The sequence below is a fragment of the Myotis daubentonii genome, chromosome 13 (genome assembly GCF_963259705.1).
Source record: "Myotis daubentonii chromosome 13, mMyoDau2.1, whole genome shotgun sequence".
Taxonomy (NCBI): Eukaryota; Metazoa; Chordata; class Mammalia; order Chiroptera; family Vespertilionidae; genus Myotis; species Myotis daubentonii.
Window position 1 is genome coordinate 7094391 of NC_081852.1, and position 15788 is coordinate 7110178.

Here is a 15788-nt window from a genome sequence, read left to right on the forward strand (position 1 = left end):
TATGTTAATGCTTAGCAGGGCAGAACAGGGACAAATTGACCTCTGCCATTTTGCCTGGATCAAAAGTCACACATTTTTGAACACTATGAGTTTGCAATATTTACTATAACTATTATGTTACTTATGAGGTTTGTCCGACCAGCTAAAAAGCTAGCATCTTAACACATATATTACTAATGGCTGCGTTCTGCAGAGTAGGGCATAGAACAAGCAAGCATTGTTGGGAAAAGATCAGGATTATGGTAAGATCAGGATTAGATCAGGATTATTGATTATGGTAAGAAGGCATCAAAGTGGTTCAGTCTAGTTGCCCGCCGCTTTCTAAATGAGGGACCGTCCTCCAGAGCAGGTGTCGGGCAGCATGAAACCACCTGTTTTCTGGATCCGCTGGGTGTGATAGCAGAGCATGGAGTCTGGAAATATGCAAATGCATGTGGGACACACATTTTTAGACCAATCTGTGGACTGATATGAAGACCTTTAACTATGGATACAAATTTAACCAATTTCTTGGTAATATCTAAAGAAAGTAGAAGCAAAAATATTCTTACCTGTTCTGAGGGCATTTCACCAAATATTTTCTCACTGTGAAAGGAAAAAGAAATAAAAGATGGTGAATAAATGCTACTTTAGACATATATACTCCAGGAATTAGGAGATGTATGTGCCCAGGTGTTGACCAGATGTTGGCTCCAGCCACCTCTCAGGCCTTTCACACTTCTCTTTGGATGAGAACAGTGGAGCCAGAGCATGAACACCAGTGACTTGATACTGTTCCACACCTGGATCAAGCCAGATATGAAGCCACACACTCCAGAATTCCTGATTGCACAGCCCAAAACATTCAATACTTTTGCTAGGTTGAGTTGGGTTCTAACCTGAAGGTTCCAGGAGTAACAGCACCACCCAATTTCTAAGCTCTGCCTTAACCCTTTGAGTGCCAACCAATATCCTAGGAACTATACTAAAATTGCCAAGGCATTTTTGCTGATTTTACAGCAGTTTAGGAAAAAAATTATGAATCGCAAGTAAATGAAGTTACATATTCAAAAACTTATGGAAATCTTTACTACATTGACATATTTAGCAATATCATCATCACTAATAAAAGCAGACTTAGAACTGGACGCCATTTCGAAGCTTTGATGGCGCTCCCAGCACTTTTGGCGAAAGACAGGAGGAGCGCGATCGCACTCCCCGGCACTCTAGGGGCTGATGATGAAAAGGCCTCCTCGGGCCACCTGTTTCCATTTAGACTCTCCTCTCCATAGAGCGGGTTTCTGTTCTCTGATCAGTGCTCTTCCAGGACTAACAGGACACCCTTGGAAAGACAGTCTTAGAGCAAGATATCCTCCGCGTAGGTCTCCTTGAGAAAAACAAGATTCTGGTTGTAGAGGGCAAATAAGAATACCTAGGCAGTTATCCTAACAAGTGTCCAATCTAAGCTCCCAGTTGGGTTCACATCAAATAGAAGTAAAGGTGAGGCAGCCACAGGGCCCTGGGTTGTGTGGTAGCATCCATGGCCCCAGTGATCACGCCTGCCTGTATCTATCCACGCTCATGTGTAACGCCCTCTCACTTTGACTCTGGGCTTGGCCACAGGCATGCTGTGGCCAATGAAACAGTAGCCAAGCAGAGACCTAAAAGGCCCCTGTGCTCCGAGGTTTGTGCATGCATGCTCACTGGGTCTCCTCGTTCCTCCCCCTCCTCCCCTCCCTTCCCCTCCCCTGCTATCCTCCTCCTCCTCCTCCTCCTCCTCCTCGTCCTTTCTCCCTCCCTCCTCCGTCCTTCTAAGGGATTCTTCCGCTTCCCCATGAAGAAGCCTAGCTAGCCTACTAGAAGGTGATGCCACATGGAACGGATGCCAGTCCTCTCAGCTGAGGCCCCAAAGCAGGCCCAGCTGATGGGCCACTGGCCTGCAGCTGCTGATACCTGGGTGCTCAGCTGAGCCCCAGCCCAAACAAGTGTCACAGTTGGGTTCACCGCAGATAGAAGTGAAGCTGAAGCCCACATAATTCGCACCTCAGAATGAGACCATATTTGAAGGGAGGGCCTTTAAAATGCTGACCTGCAGTATTGTGAGCAAACAAACGGCTGTTTAAGCGGCACATCTGGAGTATCTGTCAAACAGGTGACCAATTCAGGTTCCAGACCAAGAGGATGGGACCAGCTTTCGAGGGGCTTTTAGGCTTCTCTGGCCCAGCCCCCTGTTGTATCTAAACTCTCTCTGCATTCCAGTTACTGTATTCCACCCAGTACTATGTACTGGATAGTTTATAGATACCGAAGTAGTAAAGTCAGAGCTAGCATTTAAGGAACACAACATAGACTCCTGGCACTACTCCAAGCTTATTATATGGATCAGTGGCTTGTATACCCTGGGGTTTGCATGCCCTAGGCATCTTAGGAAGGGCGGTTTTAGGGAAATCTATTTCTAGATTCTCACCTTCCATGATATTGTTTCCTAGAATGCTTCCTCCTGAAACACGCCTGAGACAGACTGTACTCACTTCCTCCCTCCCATCACATCACCCTTTCTATTTCAGAAAATCTAGGCCCACCCTCACCCTCCCTGACTTGTGCTATGAAGGTCTGTCCTGGGGCAGAGACCAGTGGGCACCAAACAAGAGATGATTTGAAATACTGGTGCCAGTGTTGAGAAGGTGAATGACGAATGACGGGGCCGCTAAACCTTTCATGGGGGGGAGGTTTCCAATCTTTTGCTTTCAACAAGGACTGAATGATGACCTAAGCCAGTTGTCAGCGGGTGGAGTATCAAAAGTCATTTCCGATGATAAATTACTACATGACTTTGACTTATAACTGGGAAGCAGTTTAGAGTATTGAGTGGCATCAGAAAACTTGGTCCATCCCAGCCTCTGTTCATATTGAACGAGGCATTTCAGAGCTTACAGCTATTAAAAACAGGAATAAAATTGATGCTAAAGTCTATCACTAACCAAATTTATACAAGGGCATATGAAGTAAAGTAAAAATCCATTTCAATAAAATCCATTTCTAATAAAATTTTACTTCTTATGATTATTAATTATTTATCTAAATTTTGTATTTATGTGGTTTTGATTAATTTTACAGTCATTTTCCAAATATTACTAATTGTGCAATATTGATAACTTAATCCAGAAAAAAATTAAAACCTAGAGACTTATGGAATAAGGAAATAAAAAATTTAAATTTTTATACATATTATTTTACAGAAGTATAATATGGAAATCAATAAAGGATTTTCAAAACAAAAATGTACTAAAAAACAGGATAAAGTATTGTTGGGTAAGTGAAATAAAAGCTCAGCGGGGTAAAAAAAAAACATAAAATTCCTGAAAGCTGAAACTTATTTATGGAGCCTTTTTAAATCAACAGAGGTAGTTACTAAATTCATGACATGTAGATGTAAAAGAGAGATTTAACCATTTCATTTTAAGGTGTCAATATTCGTGATGCTGTGGAAATTACAACCTTTGCAACAATTTATGTTTATGATGAAAAAGTTTTATTTGTCAACAAAACACATTCAAGGGTGCACAGAGTTGATGTGATTTGGGAATGATGTGAGCAAAAGTGTTTGAGACCACACTTTGTTCCCTCATCTTCACAGTAAGATGCCATTACATCTGCGTTGCAGCAGGACTGAGGCACAGAGGTTAACAACCTTGCCCAAGGCCGCACGCCTAGTGTTAGGGGCTGAGCTATGCGCTTGCATAATCCGTACCTCAGAACAATATTTGAAGGTAGGGCCTTTAAAATGTGACTAAGTTAAAATGAGGTCATTAGGATGGGCCCTAATCCACCAAAACTATACGAAGAGGGGAGGAAGGAAAGGTGCACAGAGGCCAGACCACGGGAGAAGGCAGGCGGCCACCCAAAGCTCTGCACTGGCAGCCTGAGCACCAGCACCTGGGAGGGCAGAGCTGAGGAGTCCAGAGCTCTCGCTGTTCTCAGAGAGTCTCAGCAGCTGGAGGCAGGGCTCCTGCAGGTGAAGAAACTGAGTCACAGGATAGACGCTGCCATTGGCCACAGCTGGAGAGGGCGGGGCCAGGGCGGGGCCCTAGGGAATGCGGTGTGGCTGGCCTGTGTCTCAGGGAGTCCACTCCTGTGGCAGCGGCAGCGGCAGCGAGGTGAGCAGCTGGAGCCCAGGAAGCCAGGGCTGGGGCAGCAGAGGCCTCCGAGAGCCCGCACCTCCCCCACACTTGCTTATGAGGCTTCAGCCAGGTGAATGGGGGGCCTGTGTCCCTTTAATGAAAAAACTGCGCCAGGGGCCAAATGCGATCCCCAACTCACAGGTGGGACTTCAGGCATCTGAGATCTAGACCTCGCCCACCTCGCCCCTAAGTGAGCAGGGCATACTCAGCGCTGGTTGCACCCCTGGGGTAACACCCTAGCTTGGGCTCCCCCAGAAGCAGAGCCTGTAGACAGGTTTCAGTGCAGTCTCTGTGGGAGGTGGTCCTGGGAAACCCCTGGGGAGGGGAGTGAGGCCGGGCAGACATGCCTTAGGGGAGAGCCCAGAGCAGCGCTCACCGTGGCCCGCGCACTGGACTCCGAGGCCCTGTGCCCAGCAAGACCTCCGCTCCGCACAGAAACGAAGGTGCCAGGCGCAGCCCATTAAATGCGATCTGCAGACTTGAGGACTCCAAAAGGAAGGGCTTTGTTCTCACCTCCCAGACCGGGACACGGCTGTGAGCACCCGGCCTGGGCCGCCCTCTCTCTGCTGTGGCCACACTGCTCCCAGTCCCGCCTCATGCTCACACCTCCCAAGGGACATGTCCAGGCTTGAGGCTTTCTCCTCCCCACCTGGGCCTGTCCCTGTCCCCACCACCCCCAGTGGATGATTTGGGGTGACGGCAGTCGTGCCCACCCCATCCTATCAGACCTTGTATCAGTGTTGGGGCCTCCCATGGCGGCTGACCTTCCCATACCATTTCCTCCAACCTGCTGCATCCTCTGCAGACCCCCGGGCCCTGCAGTGACCCCGAGGTGAGACTGTGGGTGACCCTGCACTCGTGGGAGCACCTGGCAGCCCTGCACAGGCCTGGTGTTTGCATTCCCAGCCTCCTTGGAGTCATCACAGGCAGGAGCCCTGCAGCCCCTCCCTTGGCCCAGCAGTGGCTCCTCCCATGCCCAGTCCCTTCCGGAGGCGGCCTGTCTCTGGAACGCCTCCGCCAGCACAGGGGCCAGGCCCATCGGCCAGCTCTCTGGGTCCCCAAGTGGAAAGCTGAGGAGGAGTAAGCTTTTTGCCTCTGGTTCACAGTACGAGGAGCCTGTCGGGCCGGGGCCCCACAGTGAGGAGCACCCACGCATTGGGGTGTCTCTCTGGAGTCGTGAGCCCCAGGGGGCGGCCAGGCCCGGGAAATGGGACTGGTCCACACGAGACGTGCTGACGTGTGAGGCCACACTGACTCAGCCTGGTCACTCGGAACCTTCCTATGGCCACTCACTGAAATGGCATTTTGGACTCATCACGTTAAATAAAATAAATTGAAGTTACTTCCCCTGTTCCTTTATACCCTTTTAAATGTGGCTGCTAACATGTCCCGTTACATACAGGGCTCACCTCACTGGGGACGCGTGGCTGGCCCTAGTGGTGGGGGTGGCGGACCCCGCAGTCCTCACGACCACGGTGGGCGAGGCGACCTGGCGTGAACAGCCCAGGAAGGAGGCGCTCCCTGGAGCTGCCACATGCGGGACCGGCCACCTCACGGGTAATGTGTCCCCGACAGCTCTGTGAGGCGAGGGGGACTCTCCTCCCCTCTGACGGTGGCGACACGCGGCGGGAAGTGGGGCTTTGTGAGGGCGTCCAGGCTGAGGCCCCGCGCTGTCCTTACTGGGCTCCTGGAGGCTATGAGCCCCCACGGGGAGGGACAGCAGCAGCGCCAGCCCTGGAGCCAGCAAGCCCTCTCGGAAGCCCTGGGGAGGACTCGTGCTCGGGTGGCTCGGTGTCCCCACACCAGGCTGCTGAGCCCGCCGTCCTCCCCAGGCCCAGAGGTCGCCCCTGCTCTGCCTCGTCCACAGCCACCCCTTCCGCCTGGCCATGGGACACAGCTCCGGCCCCTCTCCCGTAGCCGAGAGAAAGGGCCACGGGCCCTTAGACCCCAGGGCACAAGGAGCAGCTGGGAGCAGGTGGGCAGGTGCCCAGCAGGCACAAGCGACAGTCCCCGTGAGCAGGGAACTTGGGGACAAAGGGCTGAGGCTGCTCCCTGCGGTTCTGGTGGGGCTCCAACCTGTCATCCTAAAAGCTCAGGTGAAGGAGGGCAGACTGCGGGGCCAGCCCAAAGCAGTGGGTTGGACACATTTCCCAAGAAGCACGGGCCTTGGAAACCAGCGTGTGTGAGGGACGACGGGGCCGCCAGGCTGTGTCTCCGCGGTGACACGGAGTGCCAGGCCCCGGCACTAACAAGAGCAGGGACGTGAGTCGCAGCATGGGGGAGGAGGGAGCATCTTAGTGCTTGGCCAGTGACCAAGGGGACCACTAGCCCCAGCTCACGGGAACAGTGAGCACCCCCGGAAAAGAAGGCAAGCAAGGCCGGGCTGAGGGCAGAGCGGCAGGGAGGCTGAGGAGAAGGGAGCTGGCCCCCTTGGACGTGGCTTCCAGGATGGCTTTGCTTACCTCAGGGTCCCAGGGCCATGGCAGCAGGGGAGGGGACAGCGACGCAGATGTCCTTTTGCAGACAGACATTGCTGAGGGAGGGGGAGCACGTGAGCAGCCTGACAAGCTGGAAGCGCTGTGGCTGGCGTCCTGGTGGCAGCATGCAGAAGGCCCGCACCCCGCCCGTGCACGGAAAACCTGACACCATCACTACAGCAGGGGACTGGGCCGCCACACGCCAAGCACTGCTCTAAGTACTCCTGCGTGTTAATAGTTTTAACCAAGATGATGCACATTTGTCACGATGCATTACATGTAAGAAGGGGCTACATTTGAGTTATAAGAGCGCTGTTGGGTTTTATGTGGACATGTGGTTTGGCCCACGAATGCATGACTGCCCCACGAGAGCCAGGACCGCCCGCTGCTAACCATAAAGGCAGCAGCCTGCGGGTGCGGCCCCACCTAAGGGAGAGGCCCTGCCCCTGCCTCACTCTGGGAGCCGCTGGATCTGCTGCTTTGGAATGGGAGCCACGCCCTCCCCTCTCCTTCCCATCCGGGCCTGGGCACAATCCCTGCAGTGCTCCCGGAGCCAGCTGCTGCCTGGTGGAGGCCTGAGCACCTCCAGTCTCAGAGCCCAGCCCCTGGAGTGCAACCCCGACTCACCCCCGAGCTGGGAGCTCCCCTTGGTCCCCTGGGTCTGTCCAGTTTTCCTTGTGTGGTGGTTTAAGATGACCACAACTCCTTTGCCACTCTTCCCACAAAGAAGTGGACTCACCTCCCTCCCCCAAGTCTGGGATGCCCTCACAACTTGCTTTGCCCAACAGAATGTGGCAGAGTGACCACTGTGCAGTGTCCGGTCGAGGCACACACTTGAAGCCCAGAGTCACCAATAGGGTGGCACCTGCTGGTGAGACGAGATGGGGAGGGAGAGGGAGAGAGACAGAACAGAGAGAGGGAGGTGGAGGGTGGGAGGGGCAATGACACAGGCCCTGCTGCCCCAGCCGTGTCCGAGGTGGGACCCAGGGCTGAGAGTGGCTCCCTCCTGGGCCTCCAGTCCCAGCCAACTCCAGATGACAGAGGCCACGGGAAACCCCAGGTGGCTCCCAGCAGAACCGCCTCGCTGAGCCCAGCCCGACTGCAGAGCCCTGAGGAAGTAAATGTTGAAAGCCACCGTGTTTGGGACAGCGAGTACTCGGCAGGGATGCCCGGGATTAGCACTGCATGTGCTCGGGGAATCGCGCACTCAGTGACAAGCCCATCATCATACACATGGTCTGTCTACATCTTCAGAAACAACGAAAACAAGGTCGTACTTATCAGGTCCCCTCCATCCATGCAGATCATTTTTGTTTTTAAATTTCATGGAGAAAACAGGTTTCAAAGGGTCTTGTGATCCTCAGTGGAGGCTCTGGGCTCCTCGCTGCAAATCTACACACCAAGCTGCTGCTGAAACGCCACGGATTCTGAACCAGGGCTGCCTTCTGGGGCAGCCTGAGGTGACCGCGCCCTCCGAAGCCGCCTGCAGTGGCGAAGGGGCCCCGGGGGGTAGCTTCTGTGGAGGTTCGGAGCTGGGAGGGGTCGGTTTGGGGCTCTGTGCCATGTCTGAACAATTCACTGCGCCCTGCATGCCCGCTTCTCCGATGTGAAAGGGGCCTAAGCAGACGACTTGCATGGCAAAGGACTAGAGCAGACCTTCACGGGGCCTGTCCCAGGGCTCCTGGACGACTAGTGTCCTCCAGCTCAAGGGACAGAGCCTGAGACCTGGGCAAAGGCAGCTCCGCGCCCAAGGGAGCGGCCCCACCCCTGAGGGCCACTGCAGCTCTGCGGACGTGTCTGACTGTCACCGGACCGAGGGCAGAGCCCGGCAACTAGGTGGCAGACAGCAGGCCTGCTGGACTCGCAGCAACGTACCACAGTCCACAGGACTCTGGTGGCTCCCCCGGCGTCCATGCAGAGAAAACAGCTGATCATCAGAGCCTGGGACCTGAATCCATTCACATATAAACATGGGAATGTGTGTGCCTCATTTAAATACGGTGAATGTTTAAGGAATGCATTTTATTTGAAACTTTAGGAACACTTGGGATTTTAGAGATCTCATCATTATGAGCAGTGCCACTCCCAGACTTTAAGGCACGCCTGTGTCAGCCCACACTGGTCCCTGTCACATGCATATTGAGTCTTAGTATATATATACTGTGTGTGTCTGAGTATATATATATCTCCCACGTTCAAAGGCTGTTAAATCACGCTGTTTACCCATATCTTCAGAGAAAAATCACTTCTACTGTTGTGGTAAACAACCTGCTTCCCTATTTATAATGGTCTGGCCCTCTAGCAACTTCAGTGCGAAATTATAGCTAATTTGCCTAGAAACGTCAGGTGGTCATAATAATCTGGCCACTCAGTGTATATAATTATTTAGCCTTTATTTCAAATACAAATATATATATATATGTAAATACAATACATGTAGATATAATGTAATATAAATGTAATGCACAGTCATGTGTTGCTTAACAACAGGGCTGTATTCTAAGGAATGTGTCATTAGGCAATTTCATCCTGTGCAAACATCATAGCGTGACTTAGCAAACCTAGATGGCCCAGCCTACAGGCTATGGCTCCGGGGCTACAAACCTGGACAGGATGTCACTGTACTGAATACCGCAGGCAACTGTGACACAGCAGTGAATGCTTCTGTACTAAGCCTGGAGGCGGCACAGGAGGATATGGCATACAGGTAAAGCGGGACACCGTGTAGGCACTCACCGTGAACGGAGCTGGCAGGCCTGGGCGCTGCTCTGCGTGAGTCAGCGAGTGAGGGTGAGGGCCGAGGCCAGGTCATGACTGCCCACTGCTGGAGACTTCACACACCCTGTACACTCAGGCTACACTGCCTCTGTACAGCACCACAAGCGCAATCAGAAGACGCGTTAAACATGAGATGGACGAGCTGCTGCCCGCGTGATACCACACCGTTTCACAGCAGACTTGGTAAGCTGGCGTGCACTCCAAAATGACGGTGATAGGTGGGGTATAGTGAATGCGTAAACCACTGGCACAGTCACGTACTGTCATTATTGAGTGTTTGCACTGCATATGTGCTGTACTTCCAGGGGACTGGAGCACAGTGGGTTTGCTACACCAGCATCACCACAGACACGTGGGTAAAGTGTTGCTACAACATCACAACAGCTATGATGTCACTAGGTGAAAAGATGTTTTCAGCTCCAATATAATCTTATGGGACCAATATCATATATGTGGTCTGTCATTGACCAAAACATCATGATGCAGCACATGACTGTATAGACACTCAACATACATATATCATGTATGTATACTACATGTAAACATAATATATGTAACTATGTATATGCATATGTAAAATGATTTCATAAAGAAATATTGCCTTCTCTAAAATACAAACATTCAAAGGAAAAGGTGCAATACTAAAGTCTGTTTTATTGTGCTATAAATTACGTTTGCTTTATTTCTCCTTTATATGATAGTTAGAGCATCAAATTGGTTTTTGTGGCTACGGGTAGCATATTTTGTCTATGAATTTCACTTCAAAATAGTAATGGGATTATCTCCATATATTTGCTGCAAAGGGGAGCTGGGTGGTGTAGAGGTAAGAAGACCTGGCTCTGAGTTCTTGCTGCTGCAAGTGGCCTCCTGCCAGCAGCGGTGGTGCCACCTGGGGCCCGTGAGAAATGCAGACTCTCGGGCCTGCCCAGAGGCTCTGAGTCAGGACCTGCATTGGAGCAGGTGCCCAGGCGGACGGCCTGCCCGTGAGGGCTGGGGCCATGCTGCTCTGAGGGGCCTGGGTGGGGGCTCACAGGGTCCCGGACAAGGTTCTGTCTATGATCCCAGCCTGGGCGACAGGACGCCAGCCTGCTGGCGGCAGCGGCACCAAACCAAAGCCGAGCCCTGAGGAGCTGCAGGAGCTGCGAAGTGCTGTTAGGGAAGGACCTCACCCAGCCACCACGAAGGCTGGAGAACACCTGGGCAGGTGAGCCCCAGACGGCTGAGGCATTCTTGAATAGAAATGTGGGAGGCTGGGGAGCAGCGGGGCTGGGGCTGGGGCTGGGGCACTCCCTGTTCCATGACTTGATCAATCTCCTCGGCTGTCTGTCCAATGGGAGCGATCGGGCACGGACTGGTGGTGAGGGTTACCTGGGAATCGGGGGAGCGGCGGGGGCTGGCCCGCGGATGCCCAGGCCAAGCTCTCCACGGCTCAGTAGGCTTTTGGACACTGTGCCCAGCGGCACTGCCACCATCTGGAGCCACTCCAGCGGGGACGGAGGAGGCAGCTCAGGGCCTGGCTCTCAGCGGCTCTGCCGGAGCCTGCCCCTGCTGGCCTGGAGGAGTCGTCTCCGGAGCTGAGGACCTTGCTCTGCTTCCCTCATCCTGCCTGCGACTAACAGCCTGGGACTCGGCCGACTCTCTCGTGCCCTGAGCGCAGGCGGAGGTGTCCTCGAGCAAGGCAGACTTGGGCTGCCTCTGTGGCTTCCAAACTCGCGCAGCTGGGAGCCCAGCAGCTGGACCACAGGCCCACTTGTCCCGCATTTGCTGAGCAGCTGCCAGGAGCCAAGTGCCAGGAGAGCAGAGACGCACGGCCCGGCCTCGCACACTGTGCTCCCGAAGGACAGGCGGTGCTCACAGGCACGAGCTCCCAGGAGGGTCCAGGGTTAGAGCGGGTGGGAGCTCAGGACCTGCTGACGACGTGGGCAGATGCCACGAGGAGGTTCTCGGAGCCCGTGCACACAGCGCCTGGGGAGGGCTCCGGCTGGGAGGAGGCTCTGGCTCCAGCCCTCACTCCCCCTGCAGCGCTCGGTGTGTTGGGAGTGTCCCCCTCCTCCACCCTGCCCAGCCCGGGACGCCTGCCAGGCCCTGCCCTGTGGGTTCGGGTTGGCGGGACCAGGGCATCTGCAGGAGCAGAACCGGGAGGGCAGGCGGAGGAGGGTGCTCCTGCCCGCCCTGCTGCCTCCTGGTCCTGTGTGGCCGAGTCCCTCTTCTGAGGCTCCTGTGATGACACTTCTCCCACAGTCAGTCGCAGTTACTACAAGTTCCAGGAGCCTCTCCTCCCCTTGTCCCCTAAGGTCTGGGGTGGAAACGGGTTCCCACAGGTGCTGGTCAGTGCCTGCCTCCCCCTGGGTCCCCTCAGCCCTGCTTGCCCCTCTCAGGAGAGTCCCCCCGGGAAATGCTGCTCAGCCTCCCTCTTAGAGTGCGCCCTTCAGCCGTGACCTCCAACTCTAACGCCTCCCAACCTCATGACCTAAGTATAACTGCAGCTACAGGCCATCACAAACACAGGACACTTACACGGAGCCAGGGGTGCTAAGGGTTTTTCTGTTTTTACCCGAATCCGGAAGCCGTCCTGACACCGCTATGCTACTGTTTGCCCTTTTCCAGATGGGGAAGGTGAGGCACGGCGGGTGAGTCACCAGCTGGTAGGTAAGTGAAGAATCGCCGTTTGAACCACAGCGGTCCAAGGCGGGAGCCCAGCTCTTCCCCGGATCCCCCTGGAGCTCAGCGTCCGCATCTGCTTCAGAAATTCTGAAGGGGCTCAGGAAGGCAGCTCAGAGGAAACTACTGGAGCTGCTGGAACGGGACATCGGGCTCAGTGAGGGGGCTGCAGGCAGGCAGCAGGCAGACCAGAGGGAGACGGAGTCACCAGGAAGACAGCAGAGCGGGAGGAGGCTGCGGACAGCCCGGGGGACAGGGACACCGACAAGGAAGGGAACACGCAGGCTGTGTGGGGGAGGGGGTGGTCTTTCTAACCCCCGCCGGCCAGCCCAGCACGGGGCACTGAACTTAAATTATGAACCTACAACACTCAGTCTAAGGAAGGTGGTGCCAATCCCCTCTCATGCAGGACGAGGAAACTGCAGTTAGATGCTTCAGGAAGGTTTCTGAAACTGCCTTACGTGGCAGAGCCCGCATCAAACCCAGGCTCAGCCATGCGCAGCCCCTCGGGGACAGTGACGGAGGGAAGGGCCTTAACCAGGACGGAGGGCATGTGAGGAAAAGGAGGACTTAAAGGCTGTCACCAGTGGTCACAGCAGGTTTTAGCAGAGTGCAAGGGGGACCCAGCGCACCCACTCGGCTCTCCAGTCGTGGGGAAATAATTCCTAACTCGTGACGCCTTTTTCAACCAAGGTGGTGCCTCGGCCAGCGCCCTCCCGGCGTCCAGTTTGCGTGTGCTCCCGTCCAGACATGGCGGCCTTCTTACCTCTGGGTTTCCTCTTGCTGAGCACAGACTGCCAGGCGATGGCGAGGGTGAAGAGCAGCACGCTGAGGATGCCCAGGCAGCACAGGAGCACGGCACACACGTAGAGATCTGCAAGGAGCCACAGCGTTACCGCGGGGACACGCGCGGCAGGGGCACGCACGCGACAAACAGGCCTCTCGCACTTCACACCAATCAAGTCCGAATGAGCCACAAACCCAAACGTAAAATAGAAGCTAGAAAACTTTTAGAAAAAAAGACAGGAGAAAAGTCTTTGGGGTCTAGGAGTAAGCAAATAATGTTTAGTCAGGCTTGACACCAAAAGGGCCATCCATAAAAGGACAAGTTAACACATTTGATGTAAGCAAATTAACATTTTTGCTCTATAAACACCCATATAAATAGGATGAAAAGATGAGCCACAGACTGGGAGAAACTGCTTATAAACCACAAACTGCGCAAAGGACTAACTAGCATCTAAACCAGTGATGGTGAACCTATGACACACATGTCAGAGGTGACACGCAAAATCATTTTTTTGGTTGATTTTTCTTTGTTAAATGGTATTTAAATATATAAAATAAATATAAAAAATATAAATCTTTGTTTTACTATGGTTGCAAATATCAAAAATTTCTATATGTGACACGGCACCAGAGTTAAGTTAGGGTTTTTCAAAATGCTGACACACCGAGCTCAAAAGGTTCGCCATCACTGATCTAGACTATAAAGAACTCTCAAAACTCAACAGTAAAACATAACAACCCTCTTCGAAAATGGGCAGAAACGTACAGAGACAGTTAACCAAAAAGAATATACAGGCGGCAAACAAGCAGATAAAAATAAAATAAGATGTGTAACTCCATAGCCATTAGGTCCAGCGGTTCTCAACCTGTGGGTCGCGACCCCTTTGGCGGTCAAACGACCCTTTCACAGGGGTCACCTAAGACCATCCTGCATATCAGATATTTACATTACGATTCATAACAGTAGCAACATTACAGTTATGAAGTAGCAACGAAAATAATTTTATGGTTGGGAGTCACCACAACATGAGGAACTGTATTAAAGGGTCGCGGCATTAGGAAGGTTGAGAACCACTGCATTAGGAAAATGCGCAGGTTCAGCACAAGGAGCCACACCTAGCACCACCACTGAAATACAAGGAGGGCAACACCAGTGCTGGCCAGGACAGAGGCCCGGGCCGCGACACACGGCCAGTGAGAATGGGAAGTGGCACAGCGCAGTCTCTTACAAGGCCCAGCATTCCACCCGCAGTCACAGAGAAACGGAGACCGCAGTTCACCCAGAAACATTCACGTTTGTCCACAGCAGCTCTGCAGACCACAGCCACAGCTGAGGACAGTGCAGATACCCTGTGTGCCCAGGAGGACTGTATGCCCAGGACAAGGCAGGCAGAGAGGGGGCGGGCCCAGCTGGGCGAGAGCGGCTTCCCAGAGGACTGGAACTCTGCTCTGAGTCATCTTTAAAATAACACAGAAAATGCAAAAATATGTAGGGAAAATAAATACATATATAGAGAGAGAAACGAAGTATTCCGTCACCATCACCCCGAGAGAAGACTGCTAGCATGCGGGTACTTTATTTGTATGTGCATATTTGTAAGTTAACATCTTGTAGTTTCATACCTTGCTTTTTGATTAATCTCATTTTCTCATTAAGCTCTCTTCAAAAAACGATTCTGGCCTAGCCAGTGTGGCTCAGTTGGTTGAGCATCATCCCATGCACCAAAAGGTCACTGGTTTGATTCCAGGTTGGGGCACATGCCTGGGCTCCATCCCCAGTTGGGGGGCATGCAGGAGGCAACTAATTGGTGTTTCTATCTCACATCCATGTTTGTCTCTCCCTCCCTCCCCCTTCCCTTCTCTCTAAAATCAATAAAAACATATTTTTAGCCCTAACCGGTTTGGATCAGTGGATAGAGCATCAGCCTGTTAAAGAAACATTGATTGGTTGCCTCTAGTATGCCCAGGAGCCAGGGGCGCAGGTCCCAGGTTCGATTCTGGTCAGGGGCATGTACCTGGGTTTCGGGCACATCCCCAGTAGGAGGTGTGCAGGAGGCAGCTGATCGATGTTTCCTTCTCATCGATGTTTCTAACTCTCTATCCCTCTCCCTTCCTCTCTGTAAAAAATCAATAAAATATATTTTTTTAAAAAAACGTATTTTAAAAAAATGATTCTGAACTGCTTTTAGAAATGTGATAAAAGTTTCTCATACATGATTTGATTGAATCTTATTATTGGCTACTAAAAGTGTTTCTGACAGTACATTAAAGTAAATGATTCTATGATGGACATTTATAAGCTTAAATTATAACACATCTCTCTCTCACATTATGTTGTTCAGATTAAGTTCCTAGAAGAAAAATTGCTAGTCGACAGAAATCCGCCTTTGGAAAGCCCTTGGGACCAGGAGAAGCAGTCAGGTCAGGGCTTGCACGGAAAAGGCAAGCGTGCTGGGCCGGCCTGGGGGACAGGTGGGGCTCATGGTCAATGTGACAGACGGAGGGAGAACGAGACGGACTCCGGCTCCCGGCTTCCTCTCGGCTCTCCCTGGCAGCTGGCCCCAGGGAAGCGCAGTGCCGGTGGGCCAGGAGCCAGGGGCGCCGGCCGGAGCAGGCTCAGTGGCTTCTCTAGGGTGAGTGGGTCCTGCTCCCGGGAGCTAGAGCCTGGGCACCACCACGGAGACGAGACGCAGCAGGCCAAGGTGGCAGGTGAAGGGAGCAAGCGGACACCCCAGGAAGCAGGGGCAGAAGGCACAGGCAGCGTCTCCCAGAGGGAGTGTGTGTGTGTGTGGGGGGGGGCATGGAAGGGGGGAGTCAGCCACAGGGCAGAAGGCTGGGTGAGAGCTCCGGAGGCCATGGACTCCTGCAGAGCACTAGGTGCAGGAAAACGCCCGCTGGCCTCCCCACCAGGAAGCCACTGGGA

The 15788-nt window shown here is 53.1% G+C and overlaps 1 protein-coding gene across 1 annotated transcript in view; it reads right to left on the reverse strand.

The window, feature by feature from the left end:
* The window catches only part of VSTM4 (V-set and transmembrane domain containing 4), a 102123-nt gene that overhangs the window by 51565 nt on the left and 34770 nt on the right, over positions 1 to 15788 (reverse strand). Inside the window, exons 4-5 of the mRNA XM_059662083.1 lie at positions 12843 to 12950; positions 552 to 585 (exon numbers count right to left, since the gene is read on the reverse strand). Coding sequence (XP_059518066.1) covers positions 552 to 585; positions 12843 to 12950 — 142 coding nt within the window. The remainder of the gene's footprint in view (positions 1 to 551; positions 586 to 12842; positions 12951 to 15788) is intronic.